The sequence below is a fragment of the Arachis ipaensis genome, chromosome B8 (genome assembly GCF_059453495.1).
Source record: "Arachis ipaensis isolate K30076 ecotype BB chromosome B8, ASM5945349v1, whole genome shotgun sequence".
NCBI lineage: Eukaryota > Viridiplantae > Streptophyta > Magnoliopsida > Fabales > Fabaceae > Arachis > Arachis ipaensis.
The window spans coordinates 137,401,233-137,426,841 of NC_142443.1; the positions used below are offsets into that span (position 1 = coordinate 137,401,233).

A 25,609-nucleotide genomic window follows, 5' to 3' on the forward strand; every position below is an offset into this window, starting at 1 on the left:
ATTCCAGTTCTATTTTTATTTTTTAATTTAATTCCGTCTTAATCATAAATATCTTTCTTTTTCATCATGGTCAATAGTGGCTCTTTTAGTCTTTAAGCTAAATAGCTTATTCTTGTTAGCACCATCTTCTTCTATTTCTTGTTAAAGTGTTTGGCTCTTTTTAGCTGATAGCTTTTTGGTCTTATTTTGAAAGACACATAATTGGATTTTTTATTAAAATATCTGGTTTGAAAATTGGATTTTTAAAAACTAGTTTTAAAATTGAATTTTTGGTTGAATAAACTGGTTTTAAAACTGGATTTTATAAAAAAAAATCGGTTTTTAGATTTGGATTAAAAAAAAAAACTGGATTTAAAACCGGTATATAAATAAAACCGAATTTAAAACCAGTTTGTAAATAAAATCGGTTTAAAATTGATTTTGTTTTTTCAAATCGGTTTATAACCGATTTTTCTCTTCAATCCAGTTTTAGTTTGGTTTCATGAACCATAAAACTGGTTCTGAAGTAGATCCAGTTTGGATTTATAAAAATTCAAACCATGCCCACCTTGAGTTTCATATATAGCATCTTTTTGTTAGAATGGATGATTGTGCTTTGCTCTGCTTAGATTCTATTTGCTCATAAAAGTTCATTTACTTTTGTCTTTGTCTTTTCTCCCAATCCCAGTCCCACTTTTGATGCTAAATTTAATTTATTAGGTATATTTATTTATTATACTGAATAAAAAGTCAAGACTCTAAATATAAGGAATTATATTTTATAAATGTTGTATTAATTAATTCTTATGGTTTAAATCCGTTAATAATATAATTTGATATTAATCCTAAATTATTAAAAATACAACATTCATATATTCTAAGTTGATTATACATACACACATGATATATAGATATTGATTGTACAGGATATATGGTACCTTAATTTAGTTATCTTATTATTTTGAGTTGAAAACTTTGGTCTATTTTTTTTATATACATATATATAAAAAGATTATATATTAATATGTCATTCTACTTATCATATATACAGTCATGTTAATCAAATCAAGCCTTTCATTAAAAATATGTGTTAAGTAGATTTCTTATGTAATTTCCCTTCTCTTTTTTCATTATTTTAGACTATTCATTAGTAGGTTATGCGTATTTTCCTGTCTCTTCTTCCAATATTATGATTACAGATAAGTGTAACTCCATGATATTTTTATTTTGTTTCTTGAAAATAAATGAAGGATCTAAACGTCGTTTTGGATACCAAAAAACAAATAAAAAGGCCTAGTTCGGGAATCCAACAGTCTCCCTTATTCTCCCACAGCCGCTGCTGTTCTTCCCTTTCTCCTGCCGACTGTCGTGTGTTTTTCGTCTCTATGTCGTCCCTTCACTGGTTCGTATTCTTTCCTTTTTTGTTCATGTCTTTATTTTTTTATACTCTTCAATGTTCGCCATCCCCATTTATTTGATTTTAGTTGCTTGTTCCGTTCCTTCTGTATTTTTTTTCTTGGATTGCATATGTTAATTCTGGGTTAATTTCGTTGGTTGTTGCTGCTGCTATGTTATGGCTTATGAGATAAGAACTTCTTGATATGGTTTATTAATTGTCGTTGAAGTTATGTTATCAGCTAATTAATTTGGTATGGTTGCTGCTGATACTGTGAGGAATGTGTTATTACTGTGAGTTTGACCTTGGTTGATGGATTTGGATTATTTGTGCATTCTTGATTTAAATTCTACTCCCTTTTTTATCGCCAAATATAAGTAAGGTAAGTAGGGAGCAGGGAAGAGTTTCAGTAAAAGATTCATTAGGGAACCCACCTCTACATAACAACTCACCTTTCTATTTATTGTAATATTATACCATACCACTATTATTTGTTTATATATTCGAATATTGAATATCCAATTTACACTACAACAAAATCGCCATTTAGCGGCGGTTCCTGGAGCCGTTTAGCGGCGGTTTTGAACCGCCGCAAAACATTTCGCGGCGATTTAATGAAACGCCGCAAGATGGGGCGCTGCTAAACGGATAGCGGCGGTTTTATTCAACCGCTGGAATAACCGCCGCTAAACGTCTATCAATTTTGCGGCGGGTTGCAAACCGCCGCTAAATAGCAAATAAACGAAAACATCATTTTTTTACCGCCGCTAAATTTCAGTATTTCCATTCATAGTTATTATAGTCAAACCAACCGGTGGTCCAATGGTCCAACCGACTCAATCATTAAATCCGTGCCCACCAATAGACCCACAACATGTAGATCACTGTAGAATATCAACTCTATGTAAACCTTCCACAAATGAAGAAGGCAGGGCTCGAACCTGGAACCTGGAAGAAGGAAAAGCTTTAACAATGTTATGTTACCACCAAGCCAAATGACTCTTCGATGTATATAGCGCTAATAATTATATAGATGATTGATTGGTTTTCATATAAAAATATTTTTATTCTATTTAGTATTTAATTTTGATAAAACATTAATTAATTTTGAATTTAGTTATTATGAATTCTTATATCTAAGAATACAAGTTAAGATTGTTATTAAATAAATTTTAAATTTTTTATTTTAATAAATGCTCAACAAATCATTAAAATAAAAAATTTAAAATTATAATTTTGGTAAAATTATAAAGTTTTGAATTTTTAATGACTTGTGGAAAATATTTTTAATTATTAATTTTTCGCCAGGTCAATACGATGTTGGAGAGAAATTTTGATTTTTTTATTATAAGAGTTACGTTGATTCCCTTAATTTAATGATTTGGGTCGCAGGTTTACATGTTTATCTACTCTTAGAGTTTCCTGATTTATGTTTAGTAAGGCATAACTTCAAAGAAGAGTAACTTTAATATATGCTAGTTACAACTTTATTTTAACTTTATAAAATCAGCCTATGACTATATTTTCTTATTTTACATTTATATTTGAATGCAAATTTAAATGACAATAAAGTAAACGAGAAAATCTTATTGGTAAATTTGTTCACATGAGTTAACATATATAGCTTATTTAATTTGTGAAATTTTTTTATGTAAAACGGATCTAAAAAAAGTGTTATGAAATTAAGTAACAATGATTAAACCATATGTAGGCTAAAATAGTAGTCTTAAATTAACTAAATTATATCCAAATGGTTGTTATTAAAGGAAGGGAGCCACTTAGATAAAGACGCTTAAAACGTATTTTTTTAAAGATGTTTTTAAGTAATTAAAATTCAATACATATAATTGATTAAACTATGTTATTTTTATCAAAATTAGATAAGATAAATTGATTTGGCCAAAAAATCAATAAATTATACTTTAAACTGGTCTAAATTAATATTTTTTATAAAAAATAATTACAATATTTCTATTATAAAAATTGACTAAAATATTCTTTTATATATAAATATATTTTAAGAATCCTAAATTCTAATATTTTTTTCCTTTTTTTTGTATCGTTATAGGGTTAGAATTTAAGATTTTTAAAATTAAAAAAATATATATATAATAAAAATATTTTACTTATTTTTTATAATAAGATTATTGTAGTCATTTTCTATAAAAAAAATACTAATTTAAATCGGTTCAAAGTTTGGTTTATCAATTTTTTGACCAAATCAATTTGTCTGATCTTTGACAAAAATAATATAGTTTAATCAATTATATGTATTAAATGTTAGTTAATAACAAACATCTTTAAAAAAAGACGTTTTAAGCATCTTTATCGGAGTGTCTCCCTTAAAGGAAACCAATGAAATATGTTGTTATACGCATTTTGCGGCGGTTGGAATAAAAACCGCCGCAAAATGTAACATGATGAGTCACTTGACATTACAGATAGCGGCGGTTCGCTGAAAAACCGCCGCTAAATACAATCCTGATTGAAGCATCGCCGCTAACCGCCGCGATATGCGCCGCAATATGTCATTTGGCGGCGGTTCAAGAAAAACCGCCGCTAAATACAATCCTGATTGCAGCCTCGTCTCTAACCGCCGCGATATGCGCCGCAATATGTCATTTGGCGGCGGTTTTGTAAAACCGCCGCAAACTTTCCGCCGCTATCTGCCGGATTTGTTGTAGTGTTAGCATAACCGTTGCAGTTTGTCAAGCTTGATTACTGGCTTTTGATAATAAATAATTTTACACTTATACAAGTTGTTTTACTTACCGGATCAAGAATTAAATTGATATACACATTTTTAATTATGACACACTCAAATTTATTGAAAAACCAGTTATTAATCCTATTAAATAGTAAGACTTCAACTAACATTAAAACTAATTAATGTTTTTTATTTTAAACTAATTTAATTAGACTTAGTTGATTATGTTGTTAATTTATTTAAAAAAATAAATTCTAATATTCTATCAGTTTATGATGTATCATGTAATGTGCCTTATAGTGTTCCATATAAATTTCATAATTTTTTATTCCCTATTTTTGGGGTATAATTTGTATTCTCTATTTGCTTTAAGCGTTTTTTTATGTTGTGCTTGTCATTTGTCTACTAATATTGTTTTCTATACAGGTTTGTAAGGATGCCTAGGAAACCAAGGTACAACATTATACGGGAACCCCCGAAAGATGCCGGAACTAATGCCGGTATTGAAGAGACAACGGTTAATGTTTGTGGTTAATATTTCTTAACGTAACCTTATGTGAAAATTATATGTCCTTCAATTGTATCATTGAACCGCATTAATTTTTCTCCCGGCAAAATTATTAATTTATGAAATAAAATAATTCTCAATATTAACTCGTTCTCTAAGATATAATTTTAAATGGTTTCACATCGCTTTAAGGTTGGGTCCATGACTAGAGGAGCTCAGACATCACGGGAGCAACCACGTGATAGGGCTCCTCCGATTTCATCCTCAGCTAATAGAGCTCCGGCAACCCGTATGAATGAACCGTTTTGTGCACCGCGCATCGATCATAGGAATGCACAGTCGAGTACTGCTGATGACCCTCAAACTCCAACAGACAACATAAAGACTCGGCATCGCACGGAAGTGGCTGATCATAAATTAGGGGATGAGAATTACGACCCAAAGGCGGATGAAGTTCCGTCGTTTGATGACCACATCGACGACTTGTTTGCTGCCCAAGAAGTAGAAGGTCAGCATAACAACAAGAAAGCTAAAGATACAGATTTCTGGGAAGTTACTGTTATCGGTAAACATTTTTTTCCTCCCATTTTCGTAAACAGTTATCTTCATAATCCTTTACTTCTATTTTTCTTTTGTGCAATGATTATATAGTAATTTTGTTTTCCATACACTTCTTAGAGGATGGCGTGAGAAAAGTTTCTAAGCTGAGCATGAATGAGGCTATAACCCTCCCTTCCAATACAAAGATAGTACTCCCATTTAACAGTGAGCTGCAACCGATTGGTCAGGCGGCAGGATTATTGAGTGGTTTCATAGGGAGTTTGGGTGCGGATTATTCCCAGTTCCTCATACACTTACACAGTTGGAAGCTGGTGAGCAAAGCAAAGAGGGAATATGCGTACGACATGCTTAAGGTACAGCTTTAAGCTTCTACAATTTAAGCAATTTTAGTATTCGGTATTTTTTTAAGGTCTTTTGCATGGGTAAATTATATGGGTAGTAAAATTTTCATATTGTGCTTTTCACATCATCATTTAAGCACTTCTCATTTATACGTAATTGCGACTGCTTGTACTGGATTTGAGGGTCATACTTTAACAATTTAAATTAGCTTGTAATACATTTCTTCAAATTATTAGTCTTATACTTGTTTGTTGGTCTTCGTTAATGACAATGTATACTAATTGCAGCGGGTCTTTTACAATGAGAACGATACTGGAAGAAAAATAAAGCGCGATATTTTGAAGAGAATAGAAAAGAACTAGAAGGATACAAGGCACCACTTGTTTCATAGGTGTTACAAACAAATAAGGACTTATGAGGAAAATCTTCAGCATCACCCGAAAGGAATAGACAAAAATTATTGGAAAAAGTTCGTTGACTATCGCCTGAATGAAGAAACACAGGTAAGCCTTGGTATATTTTATTATTTCCACAAAAAAAACATGTGTATACATATTAATTCCCTTACATTTTATATTCAACTTTTTCTTTCTCATTTACATTTATTTTGTTATTTGTTCATAAAAAAAGTGTAAACAGAACACTTTAAATCGGAGCAAGCAACTTTACACACATACTAGGGACTCCAAAACATTGGCAAGAAAAAAAGACGAAGTGGTAATAAGTCATTATTTGCATTAGATTTTGATTAAGCTTCCTGAAAAATGTTGTTATTTACTAAATTGTGGCAATATCAACGATATAGGAGAGAGAGCAAGGAAGGCCCGTTGGTAGAGGAAAGTTGTTTATCATGACTCATAAGAAAAAAGATGGCTCGTATATCCATCCCCATGCGCGTGTTGTTAGTGTAAGTCATGTTTGAAAATTTGAAGCAATATATAGCTTACTATATATATCGTGCTACTGTTAACTTCTTCCTTTCCAATGTTGTATATTTGTAGGAAGCAATTGCGAATGTTGAGAGGCAGGATGGATCCTCTAAGCACCTTTCACAAAATGACTCGCTAGCACAAGTTTTCGGAAAGGAGCACCCAGGACGAGTTCGTGCCCTAAGTGCTGGACCATGTTTCACCCAAGTCTTTGGTAACGCTGCTGGACAACCGTTGGGTTCTGCAGAGTCCAATGCGGAGGATAAGAGGATGATTGCAGAATTGACAGCTAAGCTAGAAGAAGAGCAGGCGAAGAGACAGTCAATACATAAGGTCTTGGGATATGTAGTCCAACAGTTAGGAGGCAATTTGCCATTTGAGATTGCTAAAGAGCTGGCTTTTGTGGGCGGTACACCGGACTCGTCATGCGCAGGGCCATCTTCATCTGGTAATCACGACCCGCAACAAAAATTTTGAATTTCAATTAATGGTCTTGGATACTTTTACATTTAAATAGGTTTAGTACGTTATGTTTATTTTATTCGACTTGAGCATTCTTAGTTTATTTTGGATGATGTTATGACAATTTCGTTATATATGTTATGTTTGCATTCGTTTAATTTGGTTTGTTATGTTAATTGAGCTGTTTTACTTGGTTGTAATTTGTTTTAATTAGTTAAAACGTAAAAAATTAAAGTTTAATAAACTATTTTTGTCAAAATAGGCAAAATAATAGAAAATCTAAAATTTTAATGGGAAATTTGAATTTGGGTTATAATATGTTTTCTTCCTGTCTGACATTTAGCGACGGTTTGTAACCGCCACAAATTGGGCAATTACAATTTTTCTTGACATACTGCGGCGATTATTCCAGCGATTAACAAAAACCGTCGCTATCTGTTTTGCCGCGCCCTATCTTCTGGTGTTTTATAAAACCGCTGTGAAATATTTTGCGGCGGTTCAAAACCGCCGCTAAACGGCTCCAGAAATCACCGCTAAATGGCATTTTTGTTGTAGTGATAGTTAGGGACGAATCTATATAGAGAGCCTACAGTAGCCATGATCTCTCCAATTTTTTAAATATATATATATATATATATATATATATATATTAGTTAGTTAGTTATTTAGTATATATTAATATATTATACATAAAAAAACATGTTTAAATAACTCATTATGTATCATGTGTATTAATAATAAATAGTGTTTAAAATAATAATAATAATAATAATAATATAGAGTAAAATGTATTATGTTTGAATATATAATTTTATAATAAATATAGACTAAATAAAAATAATAAATTAATCTATTTAAAAATTAGGACAATTTACACAAATAAATTGTTTGTCCCTCAAATTTACGCAATTACATTGTTTTAAATATGAAGACGCAAATACATTGTTTCATATATTTATAGAAATCGCTACTGCCAGTAGCGGTTTACGAAAACACATAATCCGCTATAGCCAGCAGCGGATTACATGTCAATGGGGAAACACAGAAACCGCTAGAGACTGTCGCAGTTTCTGTTTATTGATGCTTGGCCATAAACCGCTACTGGCAGTAACGATTTATATGTATTAGGATACGTGCGTAAACCGCTGGAGGCAGCAGCGATTTACGTTGAGTATGAAAACAAATAGTAAAATTAATATTTATCTAAAAAAATAATTACAAAAAAAATTAATGGTATATACTATTTAAATAATATCATAAATAAAAAAATTTAATTTATCATTTCACAGTATAATTTAAAAAATATAAATATGCATGTAATAAATTTTTTATTTATATTTATTATTAAAAGTGAGACCAAATTACAAATAAAAAAATACAATACTCAAAATATTAAATTATATAAACTAAGACTAATTTTTTTTATTCTCATCTCTTTTAAAATTTATAAACCAAGACCAAATAATATATATTTTCTGTAATTGTAGAAGCCTTTTGTTAAAATTATATTCTATTTAAATATTTAAAAAATTAAAATAAAATTAATTTTAAATTTTAAAATATAAATTTTTATATATTTATTAAATCTATGTTGATAGAGAGGTATAATTATTTTGATAGATATTAGTAATTTTATTTTTTTTTAATTTATAAAAATAATTCATAATAATATAAAATTTTATCAATTAATATGTATTTAAAAAATCATCTTCAAACTTTAGCCATATAACTCAAAAGATCATTGCATTTATATTTCTAAGATTTAAAAAAAAAAAACTATTTGTATTTTATAGTTGATTGATTGGATAAATAATAGTGATAGTATCATAATTTTGATGAATAAAATAGAAAATATAAATATGTATGTAATAATTTTTTATTTGTATTTATTATTAAGATGAAACTAAATAGCAAATCAAAGAGTGAGTACTCACAAAGTACTAAAATATATAAACTAAGACTATTTTTTTTATCTTCATTCCATCTAAAACTCATGAATGATAAAATAATTTATTTTTGGTAAAAAATTCACTAAAGTATACATTTTTTCTTTAAAAATTACTTTATTTTTTATCCATATAAATCATATGATTGCAAAAAATATATACTCAACGTAAATCGCTGCTGCCTCCAGCGGTTTAGGCACGTGTCCCAATACACATAAACCGCTACTGGCAGTAGCGGTTTATGGCCAAGCATCAACAAACAGAAACCGCAACAGCCTCTAGCGGTTTCTGGGTTCCCCCATTCACATGTAATCCGCTGCTGATTATAGCGGATTATGTGTTTCGGTAAACCGCTACTGGCAGTAGCGGTTTCTATAGATATATAAAACAATGTATTTGCGTCTTTATATTTGAAACAATGCAATTGCGTAAATTTGAGAGACAAATAATTTATTTATGTAAATTGCCCTAAAAATTAAGATGATCTAAATAAATTAAAGTTATTTTTTAATTGTTAATAAATTTTTATGTTTTCATGTTTTTTTATGTATTTTTCATAAAAAAAATTAATTTTTTTTCATATCACAACAACTACTGAATATTTTTTTGTAAATATGAAAATTATAAAAATAAGATATTTTAAACAAAGATGAAATACGAATAAAATTATATCATTGTATATATTAAAAAAATATTTTAAAATTCACTTCAAATATGATAATTGATTATTTTAGTTATATAAAATATTATCAAAAAAATCTACAAATACTAAAATTTTAAAGTATGTTGTTCAATGTAATTTTTATATAATATAATTATTGACTTGACATATATATTATAAATTATAATTTGTTAATTTTTTATATATTTTAATTTACTTTACATTTAATTTTGATCTCCTCATATAAAATTTATGGTTCCGCACTGCACATAGTTATCTGGTTTTGGCAAATAATGGTCCTTTTTAGGCACATTAAAAAAATATTTTGAGAGTTAAACAAAAATTCAAAATAAAAAGGTGTAAAAAAATAGTTGATGAATTTTTTTATAATTATCTAAAATGTCTAAAAAAAAGGGAATAAAACTATAAGAAGATATTCAAGAACAAGCTAAGGAAGCAGATGTGGAGAAAATTATCAATAACTCATTCCAAAGCTACAAAAAGTAAAATGGTGTGAATTTTTTTTTGTAGTTGATCACAATGTTAAAAATAAGGTTTAATTACTTTATTAGTTCCTATAGTTTTGCGAAATTTTTAATTGGATCCATATACTTTTTTTCTTTTTAATCGGGTCCTTGTACCAATTTTTTTTTAATTAGGTCCCTCTTAATAGTAATTGGCTTAATTGTATAGAGACCCAACTAAAAAAAAATTGGTGCAGAGACTCAAATAAAAGGAAAAAAAAGTATAGGGACTTAATTGAAAAAAAAATTTGGTGCAGGGACCAATTAAAAGAAAAAAAAAGTATAGGGACCTAATTAAAAATTTTGCAAAACTATAGGGACCAACAGAGTAATTAAACCTAAAAATAACAATGGAATAAATTATTTTGTTACTTATATTGTTTGTTTGTTTATTTTTTGTTTATTTTTTTTGTTTCACTTTACTTTGTTGAAATTTTTTGTTAAAAAAAACTAATCTAATATAAATAAAGTGATGATTTTTTTTTTCCAATCTCCAAAACTCAAATATAAAATAACTAACTAAAGAAGAAAATATATCTTCCACTCTAACTAATCATATATTAGTGGCAAAACTTGATAATTGCACCATGAAAAAGAAAATATGAAAAATCTCATCTTGATATGGCAAAATGCAAGTGTCCAAGATCTCCATTTAGATCATTATCTGTACTAGGTATTTTTAAAATCAACTTGCGACTGCTAAAGTCCAAAAAAGGTACTAGTAAAGAAAATGGTTAATATTTTAGATTTCGAAAGGATCTTCATTGTTAGGCTGTTAAGGTATTTTGATTGAATACTTTTAATTAAACAAAGAGTGGGGGTAGTATATGTCAGGTTATGATTAGCCATAAAGTGTAAAAAAATTGTGAAAGTTTAAAAGATTTGGTTGGGGTTAGGTGGAATAGGAAGGTGCCTCTTTCCGCATAAGGGAGAAAAGCTCATCATATAGGTATATGTTTATAGTACGGTCCACACCTAAGATATAGAAAATTTAATAGCAATTCATCATAATTGATATACAAAATCATGCACTCAAATTAAAGTGGGGTCACCGATCCTAAGAAGATCTAAGTCAATCACATCCATCATCAACACTAGTATATAATTACTTTGTACCAATCTATGGATTACTATCACTTGCATTCTTGTGGCCAATTAGCATTCTTATTCCAAACCAATAATACAATGTTCACAAACAACTTGAACGAGTCAAGTATCTAGTTTTGGTCCGTTTAAATAAATGTTAAAAATTTGAATATTATTTATTTATATAATAATTTATTAGTTAATACTAGATTTTTTAAAAGTAATATAATGTTCAAATGATTTTTTAATTAATAAACTAGAATTTAATATTTATAAATGATTATGCTGCAAATAATATAAAATAAATTATTATTTTTATCTCTAATATTTAGGGTAAGTCATGTTTGTATTTTTAATATTTTAATTATCTTAACGTTTAAATTATACTAATATTTATAAAAGTAGCTTAATGTTATTCTACAATCAATTATACTAACATCTCAAATTATATTTTTTAATTATTTTCACTTAAATGTATCTATTCTCAATTAGATCTCATTTAAAGGTGTTCGATTTTAGTATTGTACCTACTATTTGTGTTCAGGTTCAAATATATATATCTTTAAAAAAATGAATTATGTAAATATTGCATTGATTAGTTTTAACTTTTAATAAGCTATTATCTGAAGTAGATCATTAGTTCTGTCCCAGGCTTTTATATTCTAACTTTAAGAATAAATTTTTAAAACTTCAACTAAAGCTCATGATGTGTAATTAATGGTAGGATAATATTAAATCAGTTCTACAAATGTTAAGGACACAAATAAAATTTATTTTAGAATAAAAATAATACTTTATTCTAATAATATATTTAAAAGACTGATTTGATTGATTTATCTAAAAAAAAGTAATAACTTTTTTGTTATTTTTTTAAATCAATTTATATTATATTGTTTCATGAGTAGTTTTAATATCGTAATTTTTCACAAAAATAATTTATCATTCACTTATTTTCAATAAGAGAATGAGAAATTCTCCACATACAAGCATTTTTTTATACAAGTCTTTACAAGTCATCTATATTAACATGCTTCGAACTGTTTTCACTGCAGCTCCTTCTTCTTTTTGCTGCACGTTATTCTTCCTCTTCCTCTTCTTCTTTTCTTTCGTTTCTTGCCTTCTCTTTCTCCTTCTTCAACCGTTACTGCACGGTTTCACTGCACCTTCTTCTTCTTCTTGCTACACATTCTTCTTCCTCTTCTTCTTCTTCTTTTCTTTCGTTGCTTGTCTTCTCTTTCTCCTTCTTCATTTACGTGCTTTTCTCTCTGTTTTCTTTCTTCGTTATTCTCAATTTCCATTATTTTTTGACATCAAGCTCTGAAATCATTTTTGAAGAAGAAGAAGCAGCAGAAGATGAGGAGGAGAAAGAGAAAGAGTTCTGAATTATGCATAAAGTGTATTTCAACGAATTTTAGGTGTATTTCTTAAATCCTTTGAGTGTAGTTTTTGTAATTCTTTAGGTGTATTTCTGTAATCCTTTTGGTGTATTTCTATAATCGTTTTGGTGAATTCCTGTAACCGTTTGGGTGTATTTCTGTAATCATTTGGGTGTATTTCTATAATCCTTTGAGTGTATTTCTGAAGTTCCATTATCTTCAAAACGATTTCAAAAGCTTGATTTCAGAAACCATGAAAATCGAAAAAAAAAAACGAAGAAGAAGAAGAGGAAGAGAAAGAGGAAGAGAAAGAGGAAGAGGAAGAAGAAGAAGAAGAAGAAGAGTCGTGAGTGTAGCGCTTTGAAAACAGGAAACGGTTGAATAACGCATTGAAAGGCCCGTATGTGTAGCAACTTGTAAAACTTGTAAGTCAAAAAGACTTGTATGTGTAGCAGGCCTCGATATATCTATAAATCTTTTTCAAAACAAAAATAAATATTCAATTGAAATAATATATACACTTCCTTTTTTTTCCTTTATCTAGAGTAATCCTCAAGTCCAAATCATCTAAACGAAGCAACTATTGTTGCAACTTGCAAGAACCATTCCTTGTAGAATGAGTCCAATACCCTGAAGAAAATTAATTATTTTTAATAGGAGACACTTGTTCCAAACATCGATTGGAATTTCTTGTCACGATTGCTTTCAGAGTACCATCTCTCATGGATAATATTTTGAGCTCCAATGTTGATGTTAGATTCTTTGATGGTGTTGGCAGAAGATCAAGATAGAAACTGAAGAAGGGTCCCATGAATCGTTGTGGTTGTTTTTCTTGCTGGATTTTGTCTCTGCTGATTTGTCATTATCTTAGCCGTTGATTTATTTAAATGGATAAGTTGTTTGGACTTTAGTCTAACACACCTTTTTTATTTCTTTATTTGAAAAAATTTCAATCTTCGATCAAAATCAAAACTCTAAGATGGTAACCTATTTATTAGGGAGGTTCTGCCATACAATGTTGAAAATCAACATACCATAATAATTTGTTTTGGTTATGTTTGATGTCTTTTAAATCTTTTAATGTGATTGAATTTTACTAAATGACCTATAAGTGATTATTTTACTAAAAAATGACACTCCTTTTTTTAAAAAAATGTCAAACGTCTAAACATAATACTTTTCTCTCATTTATTTATAAAATATACACTTTTTTTTATAAAATTAAAATAATATATTTTTAGTCTATTTAACTAAAATATCCTTCAATAATTATTTAGTTATTTAAATAATAATAGATAAAATACATATTTATTATTAATATAATAAATTTTATTTATTTTTAATATTTTATTATTAATCAATAAATATATAAAAATTTTAAAATAAATATTTTCTATTGTGTTATAAAATATTAAAAATAAATAAAGCTAGTACATTAATAATAAATATACATTTTATATTGTTATTATTATTATTTGAATCAATTAAACAATTATTAATAATTTATATATACAATTGTAATGATTATTCAAGGATATTTTATCCAAATAAGCTAAAATATATGGTATTTTAATTTTGCAATAAAAAATTACATTTATAAACGGAGGAAGAGAAATATCATTTGACAATTTACAGAGAAAAGTGTCATTTTCTCCTATTTTTATTAATTTTAATCATTGTATAACTCTCTTACTCATCGCTTCATTTGATTTATTACGAGTGCATATACTTTACATACATTATTCAAACAGTTTAAATCAAAATCTTTAGTTGTAGGTTTTATCAAATAATTTAAAAGTAAAGAACTCTTTACTCTTTTACTTCACAACTTCTCTCTTCACAAAATATTCTGATTCCATATTTAATTTTCTTTTTACTTCATTTTTCATTCCACTTTCTCTAGTTTCTATCTATCTAGATTAGAGCACCAGCACATAGAATGTCACAATTAAGTACTCAAAGCAATAATCCACTTGCAGTTAAAATAATGATCCAAGCTAGATTTTGTATTTAGTTAGCGAATTGAATATATTATTATAATAATTTTTTCATAAATTCTACTTTTTGATGTATTAAATTAATATTTTTTTTTCTTTAGAAAAGAAAAAGAAAAAAACTAATGACAGCTATGATATGGTTGTGAGGTTGTGTTTGGATTTATTGGATGGGAAAAAGAGAGGGGGAAATGAGAATGATAGGCTATGGGAGATGGGAAAAAGGGATAGAAGAATTGAGTAAGTCACTACTTTTTGTTTTTTCCAAAAAGTTTTTGTTTTGATAAAATCATATTATTAATTATTTTGGAAAATTAAATCTATTAGACAAAATGTATTAAATATAATATTTTTTGGGGATATAATATCAATTTTATTTTTTAGTATAATTTTATCTAAAATAAATCTTTTGAATAGATAAAATAATGATTTATTATAAAAAATTGAATTTTTATTAATTACTAAAGTTCTAATATTTTTATTAAAAAGATTATTGGAATTTTTATAAATATGTAATGAATGATAATTAATTCTAGATAGTTGAATAATCAATTTATTTGTCTGCTTAAATATTGTGGATTTAAATTCTATATTGTGTATATAATAATTTATTAATTAATAATAAATTCTTAAATAAAATTTATATTCGTAAGCCTATGATGCACGGATACGGACACGATACGACACGGATATTTTAAAATTTTATAAAATACAGGGACACACATACATATAAAATATAAAGTATTTTTTAGATAAATCGTAATGATATTTTGATATTTTATTGATATTAAAATATAAATTAATTTTTTAATTATTTTTAATATCTTATTTTAATTATATCAAGTATTTAAAATATTTTTTATTTTAATAAATAATAATATATACTATATTTAAATTTATTTTAAGAATATATGTTAAGAATAAGACTGAACACGCTAACACGTAATGGTATTTAGGTGTGTCCAAGCGTGGTTGAAGACGAATTTTTTACTTTTTATTAAGATACGATTGAACACAACAGACACACGTATCAAACGAATATGGATAAGTCTCGTGTCTAAAATATATCCGATACGTAAATATAGTAACTAAATAAAATGTCTATGTTTCATAATCATAAATGAATAGTTTTTGACTTATCAAATTGAGAGACTATAGTTTTTGACTTGTTAGGTTAAGAGGCGATGTGGGTAACAAAAAATTTGTGTAATGATTTGGAGGAGGAGAAAAAGGGAAAGGGAAGGAGAGGATATTGTAATCTAAGGGATGTGATAGATGGTCTAAAGGTATTAATTATAAGGTTATCATGTTACACATTGGCGTGCGCGTGAACAGTGCTTCTCTCTAACACTTACGTCTCATGGGTCCTCACTCCTCCCACACACACCAATCCAATAAAAATGGCTGCACCACTCTCCTCTCCTAGCGCGTCTGCGTCCTTCCCATCCTCCTCTAAGGCTCTAACTCCATTTTAATGAGTAACTCTATTTTAGTTTAAAAATTGAAATTGAAATTGAAATGGAGTAGATTGGTTTTGTGGTTATAGAGTGATGCTAGGGAAATTAAAAAAAAGGGTTAAAATTTATTTTATTTAATATTTATTAATTATCATAATAATTAAATAAAAAAATTTTGATTATTTTTTGTTAATTTTTTTATTATTAAATATTTTCATTAATTTATTAATTTATTATTAAATTTTTAAATAAAGTTTTGATTTATGATAGATTAATCATTGACTTATTAAATTAAAAAATATCATGGATAACAACAAAATTAAAATTGAGAGATGATGATATTAAAATAGAATAAATAAAATAAAAATAGATTAAAATTAAATAAAAATTACTCTATTATTAATTTTTATCCATTTTTTTTATGAATAAAAAAATTACTCCCAAATGAACATTGTACGAAAATGTGGAGAAAAATAATTCAAATACATATCCCACTAAAATGAATAAATGAATTTTACTAATTCGGTTAAGGGTTGGTTTGGATTGGCTTTTGAAAAAGTATCTATTTTTTTATTTAAAAAAAATTAATAGATAAAAATAATTTTTTATTTAGATAATTTTTTTTAAAATAATTTTCAAACATTAAAAATATTTTTTCTTTTTTTTTTTTAAGTAAGATAATATTAATTTTTAAAAAAAGTAAATAATTTGATTCTTTTAATAAAAAATTTTTTTTTCAAAAAACTTATCTAAATACATTTTAAATTAAATAAAAGTATTTTATTTAAAAAAAATCCTTTTGACCATTAAAAAAAAAACAATTCAAACCAATACTAAATAGATCAGATTGGTCTGTTTAAGATTTTGATATATTTAAGTCTACAAATTAAATAGGTTATATTAATTATATATTAACTATTTATGAGTCTACCAAATAAAAATTCGACTCGTTTAATAAAAGTTTCTCGGATTAAATAGGTATGCCTGTTATATTTTTAAATTTTTTCATAAAAAAACACAAAATAAACAGTTTTAGGCCAAAAATATTAAATTTGTTGCCTATTCTATCGGATTTGAATAGGTTTATATTGATTGTTTTTATTTTCGGACTCTAAAATAGGATAGAAGATAAATTAATATATCTTCAATAATCTATATGCACAAAAGTATGCGATAATATATCAACAGAAAAATAAAATAATAATCTGCATTTAATACAATTTTTAATTTTAATATTAAATAAACAATAGTGTTTTTGTCAAGTTATAGCTCAAATGATATAATTTTTTTTATATTCATCTAAAAAGTTGCGAGTTCGAGTCTTCTTATTTTTGGTAAAAAAAAAAGTGATTTTTAATATTATTAAAATTTGGTGTGTTTTACTATGATATAGAGTTGGACATTAACAATTAAATAATCAGATTTTGAGATATACAAATTTAACTTTAGATTTATATTTTTAGATTTTTTTTTTAAAATATGTAAATCTAACTCTCGGAGTAGTATATCGCTTTTCGATTTCTGTTTTATTAAATTTTAAAATTTTTATTTTTATAAAATCTGATGGTCAACTTTTTTTAATAAATTTATTATTTTTTAAATCCAACCCTTAAATTTATTAATTAAATTAAAAAATAACATCTATATTTAAGAAATACTAAATTATCATCACATAGAAGTTTTTATTTAAATAAATAAATTAATTATAATAATTACCGAAATAAATATCTCTTTTATCTCATTTACACTGTAAACGAGATAATTTTGCATGTATCTTGTTTACAGTATGTATTTTTTTAAAAAAAATTGAAAATATTAAAAAATATTAATATTATCAATAATCCAAACTTTTACATATAATTAGTACATAAAAAGATTGATAGAAGAGATTAAAATAAATATGTTTGATGGTATATTGATAAGAGAATGGAAACCGTTATCTCTCACGTTATCTCCCATTATCCACGTGAGATATACACATTTCGCGTCCACCTGTCTTATCTCGTTTACACGGTAAACGAAATACATGCAAAATTATCTCGTTTATAGTATAAACGAAATAAAAAAATATTTATTTTAATAAATATTTTTTAAATTATTTATTTCGGTAATTATTATAATTAATTTATTTATTTAAATAAAAAATTCTAAAATATTATACACATTATTCTTCCGTCTTAAAAAAAGCCAGCCTCTTCAATATACTAGTTTTGTGAGTTGTGACAACCGTAAAATTAATACTTAAAAGGAAAAAAGTCTTTTGTCGTGACGTAAAACTTTGCTAATAACTAATAAGTGCTTTTTTCTTGCCATTCTCTTTGCAAGACTAACCAAATTGAATTAACAGTTAGTCAGTGTCAACGATAAAGAGAAAAAAAAAGTCAAAAGAAGAAAGGAAGAAGTAAAAAACAGCGCGTGATATTTGGTTAATAAGCGTGTTTATCACTTTATAGAACTTAGAAGACATGAAAACAGTAACAGTTAACATACATCTACAATTTTATGGAACTATAATTTAAATGGTATAATTTTTTCATTTTTATTTATAGATTTTGAATTCAAGTTTTGTTCCTAATTTTAAAAAGAAAAAAAAAATACATACATCCACAATTTAGATAGCAATACACAAATTCTGTGTCTGAGACTTTGAGATAATCTATGAGAAATTGAGATAAACTCTTTGTACAATTTTAGAGTCGAGACATTGAGATAAGATCATCTACGAGTTACTATTGTTTTTTTTTTTTTAGGTTTTGCTCCTATATATTTTTTAAAATTTCAATATTATATTATTATCACAATATTACAATATATTTTTTTCAAAATTTTCAAACCTAAAACCTAATGTGCTCTGCCACTCCTATTTTCCTACCCTTCTCTTCCATTGGCTTGGCTTGGCTCTTTCTGCCTCCAACTTTTGGGGAGAGAAATGTTAGTTGTTGGAGTGAAGGTGATAGATTACACACGAGAAATTTTTATAAGTTCGGGTGAACAAGTCAAATTTTTGTTCTAATTTATTAATTATCTTTTATATTAGTATTATAAATTTATTATTATTTTTAATTTAAATTTTTAAAAGGTAATAAGAGAAAATTAACTTCAAATTAGCTCACATTATTGAGATAGAAAAAATGAATGATATAAAACAAAAACATTCACTTTTACTCCCAAAATACATAAGAAATTCTCTAGAATACTCTTGCTATTGTTAGAGAGATATTAATTGAAGAGAGGATATTGATAGAAGTTGAAAAAAATAGAGTTAAAAGAAAATAAAAATAGTATGTATACATAAAAATTAATTACTAAATATATTATTATATATTTATATATAAATATATATTTTATTTTTAATATATATTTTATATGAGTAGTTGATTTGATGGCTGATTTTTTATTGTATATACTAATCATAGTTGATATAAAAAAGATATGAAAAATATTTTTGTCTTTATATGTTTATAATTTATATTTTTAATCAAAATAATAATTGTTTTAGTTAGTGTACATAAGTGAAAAAATTCAAATAAATTAACGATGGAATGATACCCTTATAAAAATATAAATATCATAACAAAATTCTTCTAATGGTATACTAGAATAAGATCCAATTAATTATACTATATGTCTATATAGCATAGATTTTAAAATGTTATATATTTTAGAAATAGATTAGATAATATGTAAGTTAATGTTAAATTTAAAAGTTAATTTATAAAAAATACTGTTCAACACATTGATTTGGTAGCGTCAACAAAAAAAATAATAGAAAGACTAATGCGATTAATTTAAAATTTTTGAATGACAAATTTAATTAAAAAATCTTTAAAAAAAATTAATTTAGTGAACGAATGATCTTTTAGAGATAAATTTAATCATTTACCTACTATATTAAATAGCATGTGCATAGAAAGAAAATAACCAAACTTTTATAATCAACAACTCCTTAACATTTTTGTATGAATAAAACAGTTTATTTATACCGTTATAAAAGAGTAATTATTTTAGCAATTGATTATTTGTTAAAAAACATATAAAATAATAAATATAAATATACACAACTATATAATAATTAATTTATCAAAAGGATAATGATATTTTTATACTCAAAGAAATGTCCAGCAAAAAATTATTAAATTCAAATGTATCAAAAGATAAAATAAAAATAAAAAACATGTTAAAAAATCATAATTGAACTAACAATTATGCTAGGTGTATACAAAAAATCAATTATCAATATAAAATATATATTAACATATAAAACATCTAATAATATTTATCATACATATAGTATTTTTGTTAAATTAACAATAATAGATTAGGTAAAAAAAAAATTTTCAAATATCATTCTCCCTAAAATTCCACTTTTTTTTTGGTAAATGGTCCAATTTAAGTTCTTAAAAAGAAGAAAAATTGTGTAGTCTATGATGACTTGTGAGCTATGATGCACGGACACTGACACGGATATGAGACACGATACGACACGAAATACATCGACATGCGAATTTTAAAATCTTACATGATATGGGGACATGTATACATATAAAATATAAAGTATTTTTTAGATAAACCGTAATGATATTTTAATATTTTATTGATATTAACATATAAATTAATTTTTTAAATTATTTTTAATGTCTTATTTTAATTATATCAAGTATTTAAAATATTTTTTATTTTAATAAATAATAATATATACTATATTTAAATTTATTTTAAGAATTTATATTTAGAATAAGACCGGACACGCTAATACGTGATGGTACTTAAGTGTGTCTAAGTGTATCCGAAAATTTCTTTTATTTTTTATTGAGACACGATTTGAACATAACAGACACACATATTGAACGAGTGTCGTGTTCGAAATGTGTCTGCAGACACGACAACTCAGCAAAGTGTGTGCTTCATAGCCGGCGAGTGAGTTGGAGTGAGAGATGAGAAAGCATAATAAATAAGCCTGAAACAAAGTATCCACACTTTAAACTCAAACCAACCAAACCCCTTCTCTTTCTTTCTCTTTCTCTGCAACACTTTCGGAGGGAAACACTAAAAAAAAGCAGCTTGGTTTTTACCGAACAACACAACAAGAGTCAACAGTCAACACAGTACTCATCGAAGCTGCCACACATATACTCACACACACTCTTCACACTTCACACACAAACTCAAAACAAAATGTTCGCTGAAGAGAATGGCCTCAAGGGTGACCCAAGGCTTCAAGCCATTTCTCAAGCCATCAGAGTCGTTCCTCACTTCCCCAAACAAGGTCTCCTTTTTTTTTTTTTTTTTTTCTTACAACGTTTTTATTTTCATTTTTTAGAATAACTAAAAAAGAAAAAAATATTTTTTTTTGGTTGCGGTTTCTTTAATTTTTGAACTTTCTTCATCGAACAGATCTGCAGCTGTGGCTGTCTGGTTTCATAATATTCTATGCTTATTATATATTGCGCTGTTTCATTTTTAAGTAATAGTAAGAAGAAGAAGAAGAATAAAGTGAATGAGATTATTATTATTTATTATTATTAATATTATTTTGCAATTTGCAGGAATAATGTTTCAGGACATAACGACATTGTTGTTGGATCACAAGGCGTTTAAGGACACGGTCGACATTTTTGTCGATCGTTACAGAGACATGCACATTTCCGTTGTTGCCGGTAACCTCTGCTTCTTCTCACTCAACTACTACCTTTTTTTTTCTTAAAACAAAAAAAAAAAAAAAACGAAAAAAATGATAAAAACATGTTTTTTCCACATCCACCTTCTTCATCACCAATTGATCGTCGTTGTTACCTTTTGTTTTGTTTCCATTGTCATGGTAGAGCTTAATATCTATTTATTTATTTTAATTTTGGGTAAGGAATGAAAACAGGGGTAAATGCTTCTTCTTTTTTTTCTTTTTTTTTTCTTTTTTTTTTAATTTTTTTGCGAAACAAGTTGGCAGTGTCACGTGGGTGCAGTAGGGTGAAGCTGAAACTATTTTTGGTGAGAGAATGAGAATGAGAATGTCACCATGAATTTGTTTAACTTATTTTTAATGTGAATTTTGTATTTCAACAAATTTATAATAGTGGCTGATTTTTGGTATGCACAAATCATTTTTGTAGTAGAACAATCTATCTTACAAAATTTCACCTGTGTGATTTTCATTTTTGATTTATGATTTATAAAATATAATAAATATGGTGACATTGGAGCCACGTATAGTTCTTGTTTGTAATAATCTCTTACAGAAAACAAGTTCAGACTCAGAATCTTTTGTTGTTATTGTCATTCTAAGCATTGATGACTCAGCTGAATTGGATCCTTCTTCTGCTCTAAAATGAATTCATACTTAACCACTTAGATGGGTGGTGGTTTGTTTGTATGTCATAAATCACCAATATTATATTCCCATTTTGCTTAATATATATATTTTTTTCTACTTTAAATGATATTGCTTGTGTAGGAGTGGAAGCTAGGGGATTCTTGTTTGGTCCCTCAATTGCATTGGGGATTGGTGCAAAATTTGTTCCTTTACGCAAACCAAGGAAGCTGCCAGGTATTAACTCTGTTTCTATGTTGAGAAAGATTTTGGATGTTTGTTGAGCACATTTAATCCGTGTTCTAGGCTCATTTTTTTATTTTTTTCGGAAATGCTAGAGAAACAAAAAAAAGAGCCCGAACATGTCTTATTTAGCATTCATTAATTGTCGCAACAATTAATGAATCTTAAATAAGACAAGTTATGACTGTTTTTGGCTGATTTTCTCTGATTACCAAATATTTCTGATTTTTTTTATCAACTTTTAACTAATATAATTGAAATTGAGTGGTGGTTATTGCTTGTGGAGCATTCATTGAATTCCCTTAAAGAGCCGCAAAATTGCAAAATTTTCTGCCATGTTTTAATTATGGCTTGGAAATTTTTTTGCTACCAAGTCTCTGTTTGTTGGAACGTGACATTGTACCTAACTATGACCAAAACAACGTGACAACACAATCTATATGTCACTTTCTTTTTGGAATTGAATTGGGGTCTCTCTCAGTGAAAATCTGTCTCTAATTGTGTTGTTTATTACTTAATGTTTACCTTTACTTGTGTGTGTTACATCACTTAAGATCAATTTACTCTTCAAACTTTATTGAAGTCTCGAGTTAGCTTGTTCTCTTACGAGTTAATTTAGTTCAAGTCCCCAAATCGAGCTTACTAGTTTAGAGTAAACTCTTTTTTATGAGCTTACGAGTTGAGTTTTGTAGTTCAAATTCACCTAACTGCCACGAATTTAGGCGAACTTGCGAATTTGATAACCTTACTCTTCAGCCTTTCGAGTTATGTATGTATTTTGCCTTCACATTATGACTAGACTTTAACATTCTTCACGTTTAGGCGAAGTAATATCAGAAAAGTATTCTCTAGAATACGGAACTGATTGTTTGGAGTTACATGTTGGTGCTGTCCAGCCGGGTGAACGAGCCATAGTTATCGATGACTTGGTGGCCACAGGTGGAACTCTCTCGGCAGCAATAAGACTTCTAGGTGATTTTTGCAGGCTTTTTCTTTTGCTTTCAGGGTTTCACTGCTTTGGCTTATTTTTCCGGCCACTTCGACAACATATAGATAATTACTCCGATTTATGTTGTCTCAAGGACATGGTTCATGAAACTTTTTATTTTGTAGAACGTTCTGGTGCTGAAGTAGTGGAATGTGCTTGTGTGATCGGTGTGCCGGATGTTAAGGTAATAATTGCTAAGCTTTTCTAAGTTATGTTTATGTATATGGCTTGATAAAGTAGCAGAAAATTCTATCTTGTTACTGGTAATCCAAAAGACTCAGAATTTATCAAACAAAAATGAAACTCATAAATGTTACAATTATTCTTGGATGGAGGGAGTACTAAAATGAATCATGAGTTTTAAACCAACTAGATTCTAGGCATCTAAAGATCATGATATTTAGGTGAAAATACACTTGGTATTCTCATGTTTTGTAAAATATAACATTAAACACCCCATCAACATAACAATAAATTATGTAATATTTGTAACTCTTTTTCATTCTAATTTGATATTTCTTGAAATCATAGAGCTGAAAAGTAAATTATGGCTTTGTGTTTCAGGGACACTGTAGGCTTATCGGAAAACCACTCTACGTCCTCGTTGAGCCACGTGAAGTAGATAAATGTTCCAGGTACTCGCAACTTTTTCCACCAAGAATGGTTGGCTTTGGAATGATTCCATTCATTCTGCTCCATGCTTTGTGTCTGAAAGATTTCAAACAACTTTTATGTTTTTCTAAAGCCTTTGGAGTCTTATTGGCACCTTTTTATGGCAATTGCTTCCAGAATTACTAGTGCCCTTTTTCCTTGGCAACATAGAAATCAAGAAAAAGACACATTACTTGGTTTGTTTCTGTTTACTACTAATTTCTACCAAGGGCCATTGTTGGGGCCACAATATAGTTGTTTTTACTCATTAAAACAAAAACAACTATGAAAAATAACTGTTTTGTTTCTTATTAGTATTCTTGGATGAGAATCTTTCCCTCATTCCAATCAAATATCGACAAATTTAATTAAAAAAATGATAAACCATGATCTTCAACAGTTTTGAAACTTTAAATCTTTTCCTATGTGTCAACTCTTGGTTCATGAGACAGTATTTACTATTTACTATTTACTTCCTCTGTTTCAATTATTTGGACAGACACAATTTGTGTCCGAACATAATGATTTTTCTTAAATTAGTTGAGCGCGACATTGATTTTTGAAACAGAGGTAGTACATGTGTAAATACCAAGTCATTCGATTGCGTGTCACATCAAGGTTGGGGTGGATAAGAAGGTAAAAGTAGTCATGAAAACAATGGCTAATGTGAGTATGTGACATGTCAATGTCGGATCAAGTAATGACTTGGATAACATAAATTCGTTTTCCAACTTTATGTTACTATTACTATCGAAAATTCAATATCCACGATAAAAAGTAAAAAAAAAAAAAATCAATATCACTATATTTTATTATTTATCTTCTTGATAACTGATAAGTTTACTTTCATTTCATGCAGATGTGAAGTTGATTCTTCCTTTGGCTGAGTAATCAGAGGCCATAATGTGATCACTGATCATTATGCTCTTCCCCCTCAAATGATCATCCTGGAAATCTCTCTCTCTCTCTCTCTCTCATTGTACATGTTAGGCAATTATGTATGGCTAACAGTTTGGATCAAGCATTAATGAAGCAATGTAATTTTCTGGCATCAAGTTGTCAATTGAAAGCCTCATCTTCCTCCCCTAGTTTATCAATCAAACGCCAAAAATAAATTCAAAAAAGTAAAGAATTAAAAATCTTAAACGGTTCAAGAGAGATCATAGTAAATATTTTATTTGTATATTATTGAAAAAATGATTTAAAATTTTTTTTTACCGAGTGTACTGTGTAGGAGTGAATTTTAGTAACAAGTCACTGGTTTAATATTGTGAAAAAAGCAAACAAATTAAATACAACCACATTTAAATGAGTATAGAAATAAATTATGGCCAAGAGTTACTATTTTAATATTGTGAAGAGAGCAAATAAGTTATATAAAACTTATTTATAATGGGTATAGAACTATGGAATTAGAATCTCTTATGGGTCACAAAATATTGCTTTGTAAGACACGGAGAGCATTCCTCTCAGCCAAGAGCAGACAGTTTTTACC

General features: G+C 27.5%; 2 protein-coding genes across 3 annotated transcripts; both read left to right on the forward strand.

Moving 5' to 3' along the window:
• Window positions 1–6,343: 6,343 nt before the first annotated feature.
• Window positions 6,344–6,899, forward strand: LOC148549995 (uncharacterized). Its single transcript, XM_088496274.1, has 2 exons — window positions 6,344–6,400; window positions 6,495–6,899. Exons 1-2 carry the CDS (start codon window positions 6,344–6,346, stop codon window positions 6,897–6,899), a joined length of 462 nt encoding a protein of 153 aa, XP_088352400.1.
• Window positions 6,900–20,898: 13,999 nt separating this feature from the next.
• LOC107614007 (adenine phosphoribosyltransferase 5) lies at window positions 20,899–25,165 on the forward strand. Of its 2 annotated transcripts, none has more exons than XM_088497493.1 (7): window positions 20,899–21,194; window positions 21,475–21,585; window positions 22,377–22,469; window positions 23,298–23,447; window positions 23,589–23,647; window positions 24,028–24,098; window positions 24,974–25,165. In XM_088497493.1, the coding sequence occupies exons 1-7, from the start codon at window positions 21,104–21,106 to the stop codon at window positions 24,999–25,001; spliced, it is 603 nt and encodes a 200-aa protein (XP_088353619.1). In that variant the 5' UTR covers window positions 20,899–21,103; the 3' UTR covers window positions 25,002–25,165. The 2 variants fall into 2 exon arrangements, with proteins under 2 accessions (XP_088353619.1, XP_088353620.1); XM_088497494.1 differs by lacking the exon at window positions 24,974–25,165 and adding an exon at window positions 24,683–24,894 and having other exon boundaries at window positions 20,910–21,194.
• The last annotated feature ends 444 nt before the right edge of the window (window positions 25,166–25,609 follow it).